This window comes from Salvia splendens, chromosome 18 (genome assembly GCF_004379255.2).
Source record: "Salvia splendens isolate huo1 chromosome 18, SspV2, whole genome shotgun sequence".
Taxonomy (NCBI): Eukaryota; Viridiplantae; Streptophyta; class Magnoliopsida; order Lamiales; family Lamiaceae; genus Salvia; species Salvia splendens.
The window spans coordinates 2,576,060-2,591,485 of NC_056049.1; the positions used below are offsets into that span (position 1 = coordinate 2,576,060).

A 15,426-nucleotide genomic window follows, 5' to 3' on the forward strand; every position below is an offset into this window, starting at 1 on the left:
ACTTTGATCCAATGAGCTAGTACCATTTAATATGATGAATGCAACCTCAAACTTAGCCTAATCATCAAAAGCCTTGGCGCACACAAAACAACGAAATGAGGAATATATATAGCTAGTAATAGTTTGGGATAAAATTGATAAACTTCAATAGTTAAATAAAATTGTGGAGTAAAAAAGTAAAAGAAATTATAGACTACAGATGGGAAATTAGTTCATAACCCACAGTTTTTTTTTTACTAAGTACTAAGTAATCTTTTAACTTTGGGCTTTCATCCACCTATTTAATTTGAGAAAGTTGTACCCAAAATGCTTTCATTCACTTGGGCTTGGCTTGCTAATGCCATTGCATATCGAAAACTATATTCTCAGCTATGTTAGTATTCAATAAATTACGATAAATTAAGGAAACTTTTACCAATTTTATAATTCGAATTTAATATGGACCAATAAATTGAATTTTAATAAATCCCAATAAACCCCCTCACTGACTACTATCTTGAATCTTGATTAACCTCTTAACTGACCACTATCTTGATTAACCTCTTAATTAGTTCATTATTGAACTTTAAAAAATCATTATTCATTAATTATATTATAAATAATGAGTAATAAATGAAGTTTTCTTCTACAACAAGCAATAGAGAAGGTGACTTTCCCAGTCCAAATGGGAGAAAAAGACAAAACGGCGCACGTTAAAAGCAATATAAAAGTAAATTAATAAGAAAAATAGCCAGATTAGTCAGAAGTGTACTCAAATAAGCAAATTCAAAATCCTTAACCTGCGCCCCCTGTCACCACAGTGCGCATCAGAAATTGAATTCTTCTTCATCGTTAAAGTCAATTCAAAAATCTGATAATTCTGCTTAAATCTTCGCAGTAATTTCGCTGAATTTGCTGGCTGGCAATCGATTCACATCTTGTATTGATCCCCGCCGTGTAAATACGTTGACGCTGGTGCATGCCCGTGCACGCTATAATAGGAGCTGGAATTGAGTTCATTTTGGTGGGAAATTTAGGGTTTGGCTGTGTTGATCGATAAGGGCGGAAGTTGAGATGTTGACTGCTGATGCAGAGGAGAGATCGTCGGGGATTGTGGATGAGATGTTTGGCGCGGAGGATGAATGCGACGACGTTTACATCGACCTCGATCATTTCTGGGAAGTTATGGGAGCTCCGGATTCGCCTTCGCAGGTTCTTTCATGATTTTTATGGTTCATTGGTCAGTTTCTACTTGAATATTTGGAATTGCTAGCTTTGAAGTGTATTTATTCAGTGGATTCGAAATATAATTTGGTGATCACATGATGTTTTCCTTTTTTGAACTATTAATGCTTCTAAACACTTGCTATTTGGAGCTATTTCCATCAGTTTGAGTTCTGTCATCTTCAAACAATCAGCAATTCTCCTTAATAGTTTGTAGAAGTGGGGGAAATGTATCAATTTTTTGAGATATGGGATTACTTGGCTTGGTCTTTCACTATGTGCAGACTATGGCTTATGAATGGATATTGAAATGAGAAATCATAAAAAAAGATGAAAGCATCGGTTCTTTTGTTGATTAAGTGCTTGCATTGTAATCGTTATCAAGTCTCGATCTTGTAAACGGATTATGAAGTGGTCTGTGACATTGTTTTACATTAATTCCTTCCATGTTCCATCTATGGTCACTCTCTTTAATCTTCTCGATGCTCTCTGTTAGAGTGCTTGTGTGTTTCATCAATCTGGATTAAATTATAATTTCAATTCTCTGTTGGAGAATGGCTTACAGCCTTTTAGGTGAGTATGTGAGTTCTGATTTTTGTTGTTGTTAATTTGCAGGGTAATATAGTGGAAGATCTATCTTCTATTGATGTTCAACAAGGTCGGTAAGCAGCCTTATAACACTGTTCTTTTTTTTCTGTGAAATCTGTTTGCTATCCACTGACGGTTAGACTCATCGTTTTTCTGGGTATATTTTTGGAAAATGGACGTATTGTTTTGGTGAGATCAAACATTTGGTGATTTTATGCATCTTGCTATAAATGCCTCATTTTCCAAGTACAATTTTATTTTGTGATAGGAGTTCAGAATTCAAATGATATATTCTTGTCAAAAGCTGAGATGCCAGGATCTGGTGTATTGTCACCCTAACACAACTCTGAAGTCTCAGATTCTAGGACTGGAAGTTCAGATGGAATCTCAGAATCCGCAGGGACTTCTTCTGCAATTTTGGGTGCTGGAATGCGAGAACCTTCTTCTCAGTTTGGTATTGTTGATCACAACTCCTCCAGAACTGTCACTGACGATATACCTTTCCAAGAAAATGGCATTTCTTATAGTTGTGTGGTTGGTCGCCCCCAAACTCCATCATCATACAGCCAAAATGATGGAGGCAGAGCTCCATCTGGGATGACCAACCAAAGTGACCCATTGTGTTCTTATAGTATGGGTCATGTTACTAATGATGGAGAGTCTTCTGCTGATATTCTCATGAATCATGATAAGGATCTGATTGGATTCTCTATGCTAGATTTTCACTTAGATTGTAAGTCTTGGTTTAATGCTTCATTCTCTTGTTTTTGTCATGTTAGTTCAGAAATTATTAATTTCATGCATTAAGGGGTATTTTATTTTCAAATATTTTTCAGAAAAAAGGTACTAGGTTTTTATTTGGTTTAATATATCACCAGAAACCTACGAAAAACTTACCATGGAATTCTTGCTGCAGACAAGGAGGATGTCTCAGTTACTGATCGAGATGGGATTTCTCTGGACGTCTCCCATACTGAGTCTGGTTCTTGTGAAATTAATGCGGCCGACATTCCATATTTTACTCCCGAAAATGGTGGCATGCACCTTTTTGGCTCAGATGGTCTATCCTATGTTTCTCTTCGCTCTGGCTTTCAATCCTTGGATTGTGATGGAGGTAGGACGGATAATATTGTGGTTGAAGGAGAAAATTTTAGTGACGGTTTCATTCATGGAATGCCTTATGTGGATGTGGCTGCTTCCCAAGTTGGATTCAACTATTCTAGTGACATGAGTACATTGCAGGATGAGTCAAAAAATATTTCTCCTGCTTCTTTGTCATGCATTTTCAGCAAATCCTGGGGTGATACCAAGATCAGGAAAAATGTGGAATCATTTACATCTAATGATTTCATTTCTAGGGCATCTAAATTAGTTGACATAGCCCGCAGGAAATATCATGGGGATGCAAGTAAGCAGCCCTCTGTAAAAAACATACAATGGTCTTCATCTGGTTCCTTCTCTTCGACTCCATGTGAGAACTATGTTTCCTGCAAAAAGGAAGAAAATGAGGACATACTTTTGAATAGTGATTTCCTTCATCGGGGTATGGTTGATCAGACTAACACCCAAAAATTAGCTATTGGTGCTCAGGATGGTAACTCTGCTCTTCTGGTGTCATGTCAAACTGGCATATGGCCATTAGCTTCAGTCAAGGCAGAAATGAATTTTCAAAAAACGGAAAATAAGGCCCCAGAGTTCAACAATTTTTATCTTCCTAACACCAATTACCAAAGGGTTCAAAGTAACACGATAGAGCCTATTAATCTCGATGATGACTCCGATCTTTGTATTCTTGAGGATATGAGTACACCAGCAGTAGCCTCAATGCCTGTTACATTGAATGGAAAGTCATTTGCTGCTTCACAATATTCAACATCTATAGAGCATGTTGACCAGATGACAATGGGGCATTCAAGGCTTAGACCAAATGATGAACGGGTTATTTTTCAAGTTGCCATGCAGGTGATTCTATAATACTGACCTTATATGCTGGTTGCAGGTTGTAGACTTTCATGGTATCATATTTGGCTTTTCTGCAGCCATGATAAATTGTTCTGCTCGCCTTTCCTATGAAAGATCATAGCTTCTAACTTTTTTTGGATAATTGACCATGGAGAAATTTTGCACATGTTGCAGGATCTCTCTCAGCCAACATCAGAAGCTCTTCCACCTGATGGTTTGGCTGTGACTCTGCTGAAACACCAGGTTTGAAGTTCTGTACTTGGTTTTTGGCTGTTCGATATAGAGACACATCTGACTAGTGTAGACCATGAGACGTAGTGGCTTTGTTGAAGAGTGGGGTGTGGACTTGTGAGAGATGATGTTACCTAGCCCTAGAACTTTTAAGACTCTGTTTTCACTTTGTGTCATCCTTCTTGCAATCGAATTCTTGTTATTTGTTGATATTCTTTACTAGTATATATTGAGTTTTCTTCATCCATGGATGCCCGTTGCTATCATCCACTGCTTTACCCAGATGAAATTTGTGCTTATTGGTGTTTTATATAATGGTTTTTGGTTTATTCATCTTTTTTAACAATGGTGAAATTTAGCTTCAATGGAGACTGTCCAAATGTGTATTATGCTCTATGATTCACTTAATGTTATTCTTGAATGTTTTATTGTCCGAATGTGTATTCTTATATGGTTTTCTGAATCCCTACTGACTCTAGTTGAGTTTATGGCCAGCGAATTGCTTTATCCTGGATGGTTAACAAAGAGACGGAAGGTACATGTTGTTCTGGTGGGATTCTTGCGGATGATCAGGTTGCCTTTATGGTCTTTTCTCTCTAGAGGGTATGTAATCAACCATAGCCATTTATGTCTTACTATTTGCATTATGGTAGGGACTTGGGAAGACAGTGTCAACTATTGCATTGATACTAAAAGAGAGGTCACCTTCTTCCAAAGCACCGACAGCTAATATGAAACAATGTCAAATGGAGATGTGTGATCTGGACGAGGACAATGGAACTTCTGATACTTACCATGTGGAGGATACTTGTGAGGTTAATGGTTACAAGACTAACATACAAGCAAAGGGTAGACCACCTGCTGGCACCCTTATTGTATGTCCTACAAGTGTTCTCCGGCAGTGGTCTGAAGAGTTGTTCAACAAAGTAACTAGAGAAGCCGATCTTTCTGTTCTAATCTACCATGGAGGCAACCGTATAAAGGATCCTATTGAGCTTGCTAAGTATGATGTGGTGATTACAACATATGCTATTGTTAGCATGGAGGTGCCAAAGCAGCCTGCTGTTGATGAGAATGATGATCAATTTGGTACCCCCTTTCAAGGATGCTCATCTAGTAAAAAGAGGAAGGCACTTGAAACTGCGTCTTCTAAGAAGTCAGCTAGGAGTAAGAAGAGTACGAAACAAATTGACAACGAATTATTTGAAACTCTATCTGGCCCTCTTGCCAAGGTTGGATGGTATAGGGTTGTATTGGATGAGGCTCAAACCATTAAAAACCACAGGACTCAAGTAGCTAGGGCTTGCTGGGGACTTCGTGCTAAGCGTAGGTGGTGCTTATCTGGGACACCAATTCAGAATGCGATAGATGATCTATATAGCTACTTTAGATTTCTCAGGCACGAACCTTATGCTACTTTTACAACTTTCCGCGAACATCTTAAGTCACCAATCAATAGGAATCCGAAGGTTGGGTACAAAAAACTGCAAGCAGTGCTGAAGACTATCATGTTGCGTCGAACGAAAGGTAAGAAAATCACTGTCCTGTAACTACTCTTGCTTCTAGCTTCTAGTCTAATATGACCAGTTTAGTTTCCTTTCAATTTCTTCCACTTCTGTTCCTACACTTCTAACTGCTTTGTGTATCGAACAAGTTATCCAGAGGCTAAAATTTCCTTTGGAGATATGGACCCTTCTCGGAGATGGTGTTTTATTCACTTTAATTCTTATGACATTTCTAGAGTTTATTTTTTCTTTTTTTTGTGAGCATGATAGTGGAATTGCTTATTTCTGGACTGTCACAAGTCAAGTGTGCTCTAAACTTGCAAATTTTATTTCACTTAGTTTTCTTGTGTGTTCGGTAATCTATAAGACCACCTACTGTTATATGATAAACAAGCTTAGCATGTGTGAGTTTATATTTTAAGGTTAAATTGGAAGAATACTCTGTTTCCCACTTCATTCTGCAGTAAGTTGAACTCTAAAAGAAAGGATCAGAAATGCAGTGGCTCGGGTTTTCTGGCTTCTACTAAAATTTGGATATTTCACATAAATGAAGAAGCATCTCTTTGGAACTTAATACTATTTTAGTGGTAACTTTGATCCAGGTACTTATATTGATGGAGAACCAATTATTGATCTTCCACCGAAAACTATAGAATTGAAAAGGGTTGATTTCTCCATGGAGGAGCGCGATTTCTATTGCAGACTTGAGGCTGATTCACAGGCGCAATTTGCAGTGCGTTAACAACACTATTAAATGCAATATTTCATGCGTGCATCTTTGGTAACTTTGTAACTCCTTGACCTCTGTTACTGTATTGGCAGGAATATGCAAAAGCAGGGACAGTCAAACAGAACTATGTGAACATATTATTAATGCTTCTGCGGCTTCGACAGGCTTGTGACCACCCTCTTCTTGTTAGGGGGTTTGGTTCTACTTCACAAAGGAGTTCCTCCGTGGAGATGGCTAAGAATTTTCCCCGGGAGAAAAGCATCTTCCTGCTGAATTGTTTGGAAGGCTCTTTAGCAATTTGCGGGATATGCAGTGTAAGTACATAAAATTATTTCTTCCACTGCCACCAGCTCTTTTGCGTTAAATGTTGAGTTGTAATGTAGAGGACCCATGTTTCGTATGAATCTTATACTGCAAATATGTTGCAGGATCCACCTGAAGATGCTGTAGTAACTGCCTGCGGGCATGTCTTTTGTAACCAGTGCATTTGTGAGCATATGATTGGTGATGACACCCAATGTCCCAAAAAGAATTGCAAAACTCGCCTTACTTCTTCACACATATTTTCTATCACCACACTAAGGGGTGCTATATCGAATAACCCAAATCCAGAAAATAATCACACCTTGAACTGCTCTGATTCCAAGCTTGCAAAAGTTTCGGAATCTTGTTCTTCAAGCTATCCAGAAGGTTCATCCAAAATCAAAGCTGCTCTGGAGCTCTTGACATCTTTGTCTAAGCCACACGATCCTGCCTTGAAACCTACAGAAGGATATTCAGATTTGTTGCATGGTTACAATTCAGTGGGAAAGAATCGAACTCCAGACATAAAAGCTGTGGGAGAAAAGGCAATTGTGTTCTCCCAGTGGACACGGATGTTGGATTTGCTTGAAGATTATTTGAAAAGTTCGTCCATCCAATACCGCAGACTTGACGGAACAATGCCTATTTCTGCCAGAGACAATGCAGTGAGAGATTTCAAAAGCCTTCCCCAGGTTTGTCACTCTTTTGGCATGCTGTCAATTAATTTAGTCTTTTGCAAGTTTCAAGTGACGTATACTCAAACTTCGTGCTAGGTCACTGTCATGATCATGTCTCTGAAAGCCGCTAGCCTGGGACTGAACATGGTGGCTGCTTGCCACGTCATCCTCCTAGACCTCTGGTGGAACCCGACGACTGAAGATCAAGCTATAGATAGAGCACATCGTATTGGACAGACACGCCCTGTCTCAGTTTATCGGCTGACTGTGAAGGATACAGTAGAAGATCGCATTTTGGCCTTGCAGGTAATCTCCATTTATTTCCACTTCTGCATTCTTGGGTTAGGTTGTGATTCTGTGATCTCCGCTGTTATTCAGGAAAGGAAGAGAGCGATGGTTGCATCTGCCTTCGGCGAGGACGAGACGGGCAGTCGACAGACTCGGCTCACTGTGGAAGATTTGGAGTACCTATTCAGGGTTGATTGAGACTTTTTCTGACTGAATATTCTTTCACATGCTAGCATTTTACAGCATTTTTGTAAAGCTTAGTGCCATTACAAATCTCTCTCTCTCTCTCTCTCTCTCACACACGCACACACACTCACTCACTCACACAGTTGGCATTTATGCGGAAACAGCTTGTAATTTATGAATGACTTGTTTTTCTAACAAGTTCAATGTAGAGTAAATTGTTCCACAAAAAAAAAGGCAATTGAAAGGAAAAAATTACGTTCGCCACAACGCATTTGTTATTAGTCGATAGGTATGTCATGTATAATACTCTTTTCGTCATAAAACTAGCACATCTTATGATTACACGGGTTTTAATGCACAACTAGTAAAATAGAAAAAAAAGTTCAAAAATATTGTTAGTAGAAATTAGGGTCCACTTCATTAGAGAGAGAAAATTATCCAAAATAGAAATGTTATGGTTTAAACAACAATGACAAAAGTAATAGGCCCTTTGTCTCGTGTTACTCGTATTTTTCTGTTTCGGTACGTCCCAAACTACTTGTGGTATTTCTATTTTGAGTATATATTAGAATATTTAATTAAGATATTAGAGTGAATTAAGTATTCATTTATTAAAATATTCCCTTGTTACACTTAAAATACTGATTTAATTGCACTAATTATTCAATACTTAGTTTACGACCTAAAAAAGAAAAGGTGCGAGTAGAATGAGAGGAGGGAGTAGTATATTTTTATGGGTGATTTTATTATGTTGTGTGTATATATTTTAATTAACGTTATGCATTGTAAAACAACAAGGTCCCATGGTCTAGTGGTTAGGACATTGGACTCTGAATCCAGTAACCCGAGTTCAAGTCTCGGTGGGACCTTTTTATATTTTCATTTTAATTTTGAGATTTTCTTCTTACATGCCATTTTGTTTTTACACAAAACACCTACACAACGAATGAACGAATCCAAGTAAAATCAAGATTGTTTGAAAATGGAAAACATTACAACTCTTTCCAATGATAACCATATCTAGTAAGTAGAAAATATCATACAATTCAATCACATATCTCCTCCAACAAGCTCAAAATATCAGCACGAACAGCCAAAAAACCAGAGAATGCATCATCCCCTCATAAATCTTGATCCTCTTGTCCTCACTCCAACCCGAATCACCACAAACGGAATCACAACATCCCTTAATCGACCACTGACATGCAAGTGTGCCCGAGGTCTTCCGGGCCTGACTCGGTAGAGGAGAGATAATAAAACTCCCATGTAAAACTATGTATCTGAATTTATTGACTTGATGTATACAATTGTTAAAATTTAAAACTTATTTAATCAATGTATTAAATGGCATAAGAAATTTGTTACATAGTATTTTTTTTATCTACCACGTGATATATAATTTCCCAAAATCAGAGATTATTGATAATTGCGAAATATACCAAATTTCATATTCCTTCCATCCCATAAAAATAAAGATATTTGAGAGCATGAATTTTAATATAAATTACAATTGGTTAGGTACAAGAGTGATAGAAAAAAAATTATTGTAATATGTTGATAGCAACTGGGGCTCGTTTTATTATGGAGAAATAAGTTATCAAAAATAGAAGTTAATTATTTTTATGGGACATTCCAAAATAAAAAATTCTTTATTTATATAGGACTAAATGAATATAATTGATCATTTTGTTAAAAATGAGGGATTAACTAGATGAAATTTGATTATTTTTGGTACACTTATTACAAACTCATGGAGTACTATATTCTTCATAGCAACGCATAAGGCCATCTCTTTTATTGGGCCGAGCACAATGATAAGGCCCATAATTATCTAAAACATTGTAAGTTGTAACCTGCCGAATTAAAAATCAGGAAAAATAATATTTTTTAAAATATCGTATAGTACTAATAATAAAAATATAAGTATAATATTATAATCTATCATACTATAACTTAAATTTGGAAAATAGAAAAACACACCATGAACATTCTATCTAGACAATGTTTTATCTATAGTATTATTAAAACCCGTTTACTAAGCGTAATAAAATGTGGATATTACGATATATTAATATCATATCTTGTTCACAAATCAAAACTTTTGATAAACAAAGGGTTCAAATCAAACTAGAATTAAAATACATGTGATTTATATCCCCCCTCAAAATGAATTATACTCCATTATTATATCTAAGCAAATAAAGTACTAATAATGATACACATCAAACCGTGTTCTACGAATCAAGTGGTGATATGTATTGCAGTATTATGTTTCGAATCTAATATGATTATTTTGTAAGATTTTTTAAATAAAAGCAAACAATTGTATTCAAACTAGTATTAAATTCAGCCCATTTAAATTGGGTTAACTCTAGCACCATTTCGATTTACGTATACGCATCAAATAGTTTACTAAAGGAATGGGCAACGTCACTCTTTACCCACAAACGCCACACAATTGGGCTAAAATGTAGTTCAATTAGAATAATTTTTGACTAATTATGACAATATTTAATTAACTTTTCTATTTAAGTCTAGAGTAATGACACTAATCCAATTAACTCACGTTTCTTTTTTTCTTTTTTTCACACGTGTGGGTATATGTATAAGTCGTTGTAACCCAAAATACACACACACACTTGCGATGAATACAAAAAACTATTTGGATGGATTCGACACATTTGATTGATTGTCACTCTTGATGGTTTATTAGTGACATTGACAAATATCACTCAAATTTGATGCCTTCAATTTGCAATTAAAGTGACAAGTGACAACACTAAATCTCACGGATCTTTTCATAAGAAAACAATTTCATCACGCACGAATTCACAAATAAGACTTCCACTCAACGCATGGGCGGATCTATGTAGTGTATTACTGGGGCAATTTCCCATCCTCAAAAAATATACATCGATGCTAATTTTTTTAAATTTATCAATTTACTTATGATTTTCTCTTAAATGCCCATTCTCAATATTTCAAAATTTGTTGATAATATATTTTTACCCCTTCTCACATCAATTATCAATTCCCGGCTTCGCCCTGACTCAATGTTCCATCACATGTAATTTAACATGCATGTGAAAAATGTGTTTAAAGGGATTGGTGTTTAGTGCCAAAACAAAGATTTCTATGGGCTATATTTCAGTGCCAACATCGTTGAAATCTGATGCGACATTAGCAACAGAAGATACACGAGTGATGGGTAATAAAAGAAATCTCACAAAACTTAAAAGAAAGAATTGAACATTGGACCTTGGAAGCAAATGAGACTCAAAATAAAATAATATTAATAAATATCTCATAAAGTCTTGCCTGAGTTATTACACTTATCACCAATTACTTTTAAATTGGACTTATTTCATAATATCAATTCCGGTTAGCGATTGTAGATATTACTAAATAACCCCATATATATAAATTTCTATCATAGTAGATATTCAATGTTTGTAAATTAACTAAAGATAAATTAACCAATACACCCACAATAAAATAATTAATAGAGTATCAAATATTTTACATGCCCCAAAAATGCTCATATACATAAATGCACTAACGTTACCGGAAATAAACACATTGTGAATTCAGTTTACTGAAACCGCGATTGGAATGATTGCTGCAATGCGGCGGCGCCGCCATCTTCATCATCATCAACACCTGCTGAATTAACAAGGGAATTGTGGTGGAATATTGTTTGGGGGTATTGCTGATTAAGCATCGAGATGTAAGAAGCATTTCCATGATCATTTGAGCTGCTGCTAGGGTTCATGCCGTCGTGCCACTCCTTCGCCGGAAACATCATCGGATTTCCATGGAAGAAATTGGAGTAATCAGGGGGCTTCTCCGCCACTTGAATCGACGGATGCAGCAGCCCCTCCTCCGCTGCAGAAGCCGGGCTGTTTTTCTTAAAAATCCGGCATAAAACCCAATCGTCGAGCTACATGTTAAAATTTAAATGAATTGATATGATCAGTGATTTCAATTATATGTGAATTGAATGAGTAATTAAGGATTAAACGTACTCGTGAGGATGATTTTTTGGGGAGATTGATTCCGGTGGGTTTGCTGGCGGAGGAATGATCGCCGACGAGGCGGTATTCATGCATGATCCAATTCGTTTTCACGCCTTTCGGCGGCTTTCCGCCGTAGAAAACGAGGCCTTTCTTCACTCCGATCTTCTGCGTTCCGTTATTCGTGAGGATCGGCTTGTCAGTGCCGGTGGCTTTCCAGTATCCCGACGTCGCCGCGCGATTCGGCCGCTCGCCGTTGGGGTACTTTCTCTCTCTAGGGCTGAAGAAGTACCATTCCTGATCGCCGAAGCTCGCCTTACCTAAAACATCATCAAATTCAGGAGTATTTTAATTTGAATTTGAATTCGAATTCAAATTCGAATTCGCATAGATTAAAATTGGATTTGAAATCGGTGATGAATGAACGGAATTGAAATTACTTGGAAGCTCCCATGGATCGAATTTGTAGAGATCGACTTCAGCGATGATCGGCACCGGGAGAGGGGCGGCGGCGGACTTCTTCTTGAGATAGTGAACCAGGAGCTCCTCGTCGGTAGGGTGGAATCGGAAACCAGGCGGAAGCTGCAGCTGGTGACCACCACCGCCGCCGCCGCTGAAAGTGGTGGCGCTCTCCATCGATCGGATTTTAAGGGAGAAAAATGAAATAAATTTTAAATAGAAAAATGGTTTCGGGTATTTATTTAAGCCGGAGGGAATCTGGCAGCGGGATCGGGTGGAGCTCAGGTGCATGTAATTAGTGAAGTTGCGCCACTGAAGTAGCGACACGTGGGGAGATTTTTCGCGGGACCACGATAAACGCGTTTACAGCCCTCACAATATCTTCTTTAGTTCGGCGATTGGCGGTGTGGGGCCCGTTAAATTCTTAAGAGGAAAATTCTGTGGACAATATTTCTAATTTTTTTTTATTTTGTTTGTTACATAGAGAGGTGCGGTGGCGGAGGTATTGGCAGCGCCGCAATACTGCGGCGGTGGGAAAGTTGTGGCAGTTTCATGTCAACGTCAATGACGATAATGTGATTGAGCATTAATTAAATTGCTGTCTCCACTAATTATTCCTCAGAGCACCCACAACCGTGCTACTGGCACTTCCTCAGAGCACCCACAACCGTGCTCTTGCCAGTAGCACGGTTGTGGGCCCGGGCGGTACTATTCATGCATGCTCTCTGGCAAGAGCACAACACCCACAACTGTGCTCTTCCGCAAGGACGAGCACAATTAATATAAAATTCAATTACACAAAAACATTTTCATAATACTAAAATTCATTAAAAAAACCACAATAAAAATCACAAATTACAAATAAAATAAAAAGACATAATTAAAATCCTAAAAATTAAAAATTACATATTAAAATACTAAAAATTAAAAATTACATAATTAAACTCCTAAAAATTAAAAATTACATAATTATTGGCTAATATTACCAGAGGAAGACTACGCATCCGGCGGCACCAACCCCAATTGTTTTTGGAGACCCAATATCATGGACTCGTGCGTTTGAAGTTGCGTGGGGGTCATAGTTGACCTATCGGCCATATTGAGTTGGGCCAAAAGGGTCCACAACGAGTTGTTCGGGGGTGGAGGTGGAACATAGGGTGCGGGTTCGGGAGCGGGGGCAGATGGAGTCGCGGCGCGACGGCGTTCGGCCGCCGCCTTCTTCCTTCCTTGCGGTCGGCGTCGGGAACCGCTTGGTCCGGCGTCGGGGCTACCCAAGTTAGCTTCGGCGAGTTGGCTAGCCACTTCTTCGCCGGCGTCGGATAGGGATGCCGACCGTGAGAGGAAGATGAAAATGGATATGGGAGATTGAAGATGAGAATGGAGATGAGAGAATGATGATGAGAATTGTGTAGTGAAAGTGTGAATTTTTGGGAGTGAAATTGGGGATATTTATAGATGAAAGTGTGTATTTTTGGGGTAAAAAAAATGAAAAAAAAATTAAAAAGGTCTAAAAAACGGTTATAAACGGATATATTTTTTTGGGGAAGTGAAATTTTTTTTTATTTTTTATCGGTTTTTTAATTAAAAAACTGATTTTTAAAAAAATAATAAAAAATTTTTAAACTCAACGGCTATGCCGTTGACGAATGGGAGGGCGACACGTGTGCGTCCGCTGGCACGGACGTGCTCGATACATCGAGCAGCGCCGTGCCAGCGGCGCGGCTGCAGCGGCGGTGGCGACTTTCGCCACCGCTGCGGATGCTCTCAAATCCTCAATATTATTGAGCATATAAGATCATCCGAAATGGCGGACTTCCGCGCGGATGTCAGACTGGCGTGCGCGACGTCCGCCATTGTGCAACTGTTCAACGGATACGGTCGTCCGATACGGACACCGCATGTCCACGTTTTTTGCTGACGTCCGTCGCGACGTCCGCCATTGCGTTGACTCCCACGGACGTCGGCGCGGAATTCCTGATTTTTACATTTAATTTTTTTTAAATTCTATAAATACGTCTTGTTGCACTTCATTTCAATTGCACCACTTGTTTTAACAAGTTTCTCTCTCTCTAACACACTTTTATTTCGAAGAACAATGGAGCACCACGATAGCGATTCCCCCGCTTCGAGCGACTCACTGTCGCCTTTTTTTCTCGTCTGCAGAACGGCACCGATGTCTGCCGCGATGCCCCAACTGCCGGGGATGATGCCCCAACCTCAAATGCCGGCGGGAATGATGCCTGGGTACTACAACATGTACCCGCAGTGGTATAGGATGATGAGCCAAATGTCCCAGATGCCCGGGGGGAGTTCCAGAATGCCCCAAATGCCGGGTATGACACCCGGAATGCCGGGTATGATGCCTGGAATGCCGGGGATGATGCCCCAGATACCCGGTATGATGATGTCGAGGATGATGCAGGGGTCGCCGGCGGGTGCGAGGGGGTAGGGTAGGCAGGGGGTCCCTCAATCACCGGTGGACAACCTCTACCGGCCCTACATGGATTTACTGTCGCCAGACAACCCGGGGAGTACTCCTGTCGAGACCAAGTTCACTGGCCTCAACACGTTCTCGCTGGAGGAGTTGGGGCTGTCTCCGATCCGGGATTTTCCCACCGACTCGTCGATGCCCACGGGGAGAAGGGGGAAGGGGACGGGAAGGGGCGGGACACTACATCGTCTGCGGCGGTGTACGATGGTGGGTCGGGGGCCGCTAAGATGGGGGAGGGGTCCAGCGGGAACAAGAGGACCATCTGGAGCATGGAGGAGTGCATTGCGCTGGCGAAGGCGTGGATCAGTGTAGTGGAGGATCCATACGTCGGGGCGAACCAACACATCGACAGGATGTGGTGGCGCATTAGCCAAAGCTACCTCCAATTCAAACCGGCAGGGGGGGAGCCTCACAACGGCGAACAATGTCGGAAACAGTGGGAGCGGCTGAGGAGGCAGCCCAGCCCCTTTGCCGGCCTTTACACGAACTGTCTCCGCATGGCGTCCAGCGGCATGTCCACCGAGGACGTGAAGCTTGCTGCCCACCAGCAGTACATCGATCCTTCAAAGGGGTTCGGGGAATTCAAGTATTGGGATGTCTATCTCGTGGTGCAGGATTCGGCCAAGTTCACTGCGGGCGTTGAATCTGGCTGGCCGAAGCGAACGAGGATCAGCGCCTCCGGGGAGTATAGTAACAGTGCTGGTTCCTACGAGCTCCCCCCGCCGAGGCAGAGTTCCCCACACCCACATCGAACCGCCGTCGTCGCTCGGTTGGGCAAAAGGCCGCGGCG

The 15,426-nt window shown here is 39.9% G+C and overlaps 2 protein-coding genes and 1 non-coding gene across 7 annotated transcripts; 2 read left to right on the plus strand and 1 right to left on the minus strand.

The window, feature by feature from the left end:
- The first annotated feature begins 773 nt into the window (after positions 1–773).
- LOC121776567 (helicase-like transcription factor CHR28) lies at positions 774–7,906 on the plus strand. 5 transcript variants are annotated; one of them, XM_042173756.1, is made up of 13 exons: positions 774–799; positions 878–1,191; positions 1,819–1,861; positions 2,150–2,524; positions 2,708–3,753; positions 3,928–3,996; positions 4,480–4,557; positions 4,638–5,511; positions 6,092–6,222; positions 6,312–6,533; positions 6,648–7,214; positions 7,296–7,505; positions 7,578–7,906. In XM_042173756.1, the coding sequence occupies exons 2-13, from the start codon at positions 1,054–1,056 to the stop codon at positions 7,683–7,685; spliced, it is 3,861 nt and encodes a 1,286-aa protein (XP_042029690.1). In that variant the 5' UTR covers positions 774–799; positions 878–1,053; the 3' UTR covers positions 7,686–7,906. The 5 variants fall into 5 exon arrangements, with proteins under 5 accessions (XP_042029690.1, XP_042029691.1, XP_042029692.1 ...); XM_042173757.1 differs by lacking the exon at positions 774–799 and having other exon boundaries at positions 1,054–1,191; positions 1,819–1,865; XM_042173758.1 differs by lacking the exon at positions 774–799 and having other exon boundaries at positions 1,094–1,191; positions 2,060–2,524.
- A 564-nt stretch (positions 7,907–8,470) lies between these two features.
- Positions 8,471–8,542, plus strand: TRNAQ-CUG. Its single transcript has one exon. It is a non-coding gene; the product is annotated as a tRNA-Gln (tRNA).
- Positions 8,543–11,145: 2,603 nt separating this feature from the next.
- LOC121777872 (NAC transcription factor 25-like) lies at positions 11,146–12,436 on the minus strand. Its single transcript, XM_042175212.1, has 3 exons — positions 12,127–12,436; positions 11,699–12,006; positions 11,146–11,613 (listed from the first exon to the last, which is right to left on the minus strand). The coding sequence occupies exons 1-3, from the start codon at positions 12,434–12,436 to the stop codon at positions 11,266–11,268; spliced, it is 966 nt and encodes a 321-aa protein (XP_042031146.1). The 3' UTR covers positions 11,146–11,265.
- Positions 12,437–15,426: the final 2,990 nt, after the last annotated feature.

Bases quoted from the DNA above. Each gene is read 5' to 3' on its own strand.
- LOC121776567 (XM_042173756.1), top strand. From the start codon at position 1,054: ATGTTGACTGCTGATGCAGAGGAGAGATCGTCGGGGATTGTGGATGAG. The intron at 5,512-6,091 runs GTAAGAAAATCA...ACTTTGATCCAG, and splicing joins CATGTTGCGTCGAACGAAAG to GTACTTATATTGATGGAGAA. The intron at 7,506-7,577 runs GTAATCTCCATT...GCTGTTATTCAG, and splicing joins ATCGCATTTTGGCCTTGCAG to GAAAGGAAGAGAGCGATGGT.
- LOC121777872 (XM_042175212.1), bottom strand. From the start codon at position 12,436: ATGCACCTGAGCTCCACCCGATCCCGCTGCCAGATTCCCTCCGGCTTA. The intron at 12,007-12,126 runs GTAATTTCAATT...ATGATGTTTTAG, and splicing joins CGATCCATGGGAGCTTCCAA to GTAAGGCGAGCTTCGGCGAT. The intron at 11,614-11,698 runs GTACGTTTAATC...TTTAACATGTAG, and splicing joins CCAAAAAATCATCCTCACGA to CTCGACGATTGGGTTTTATG.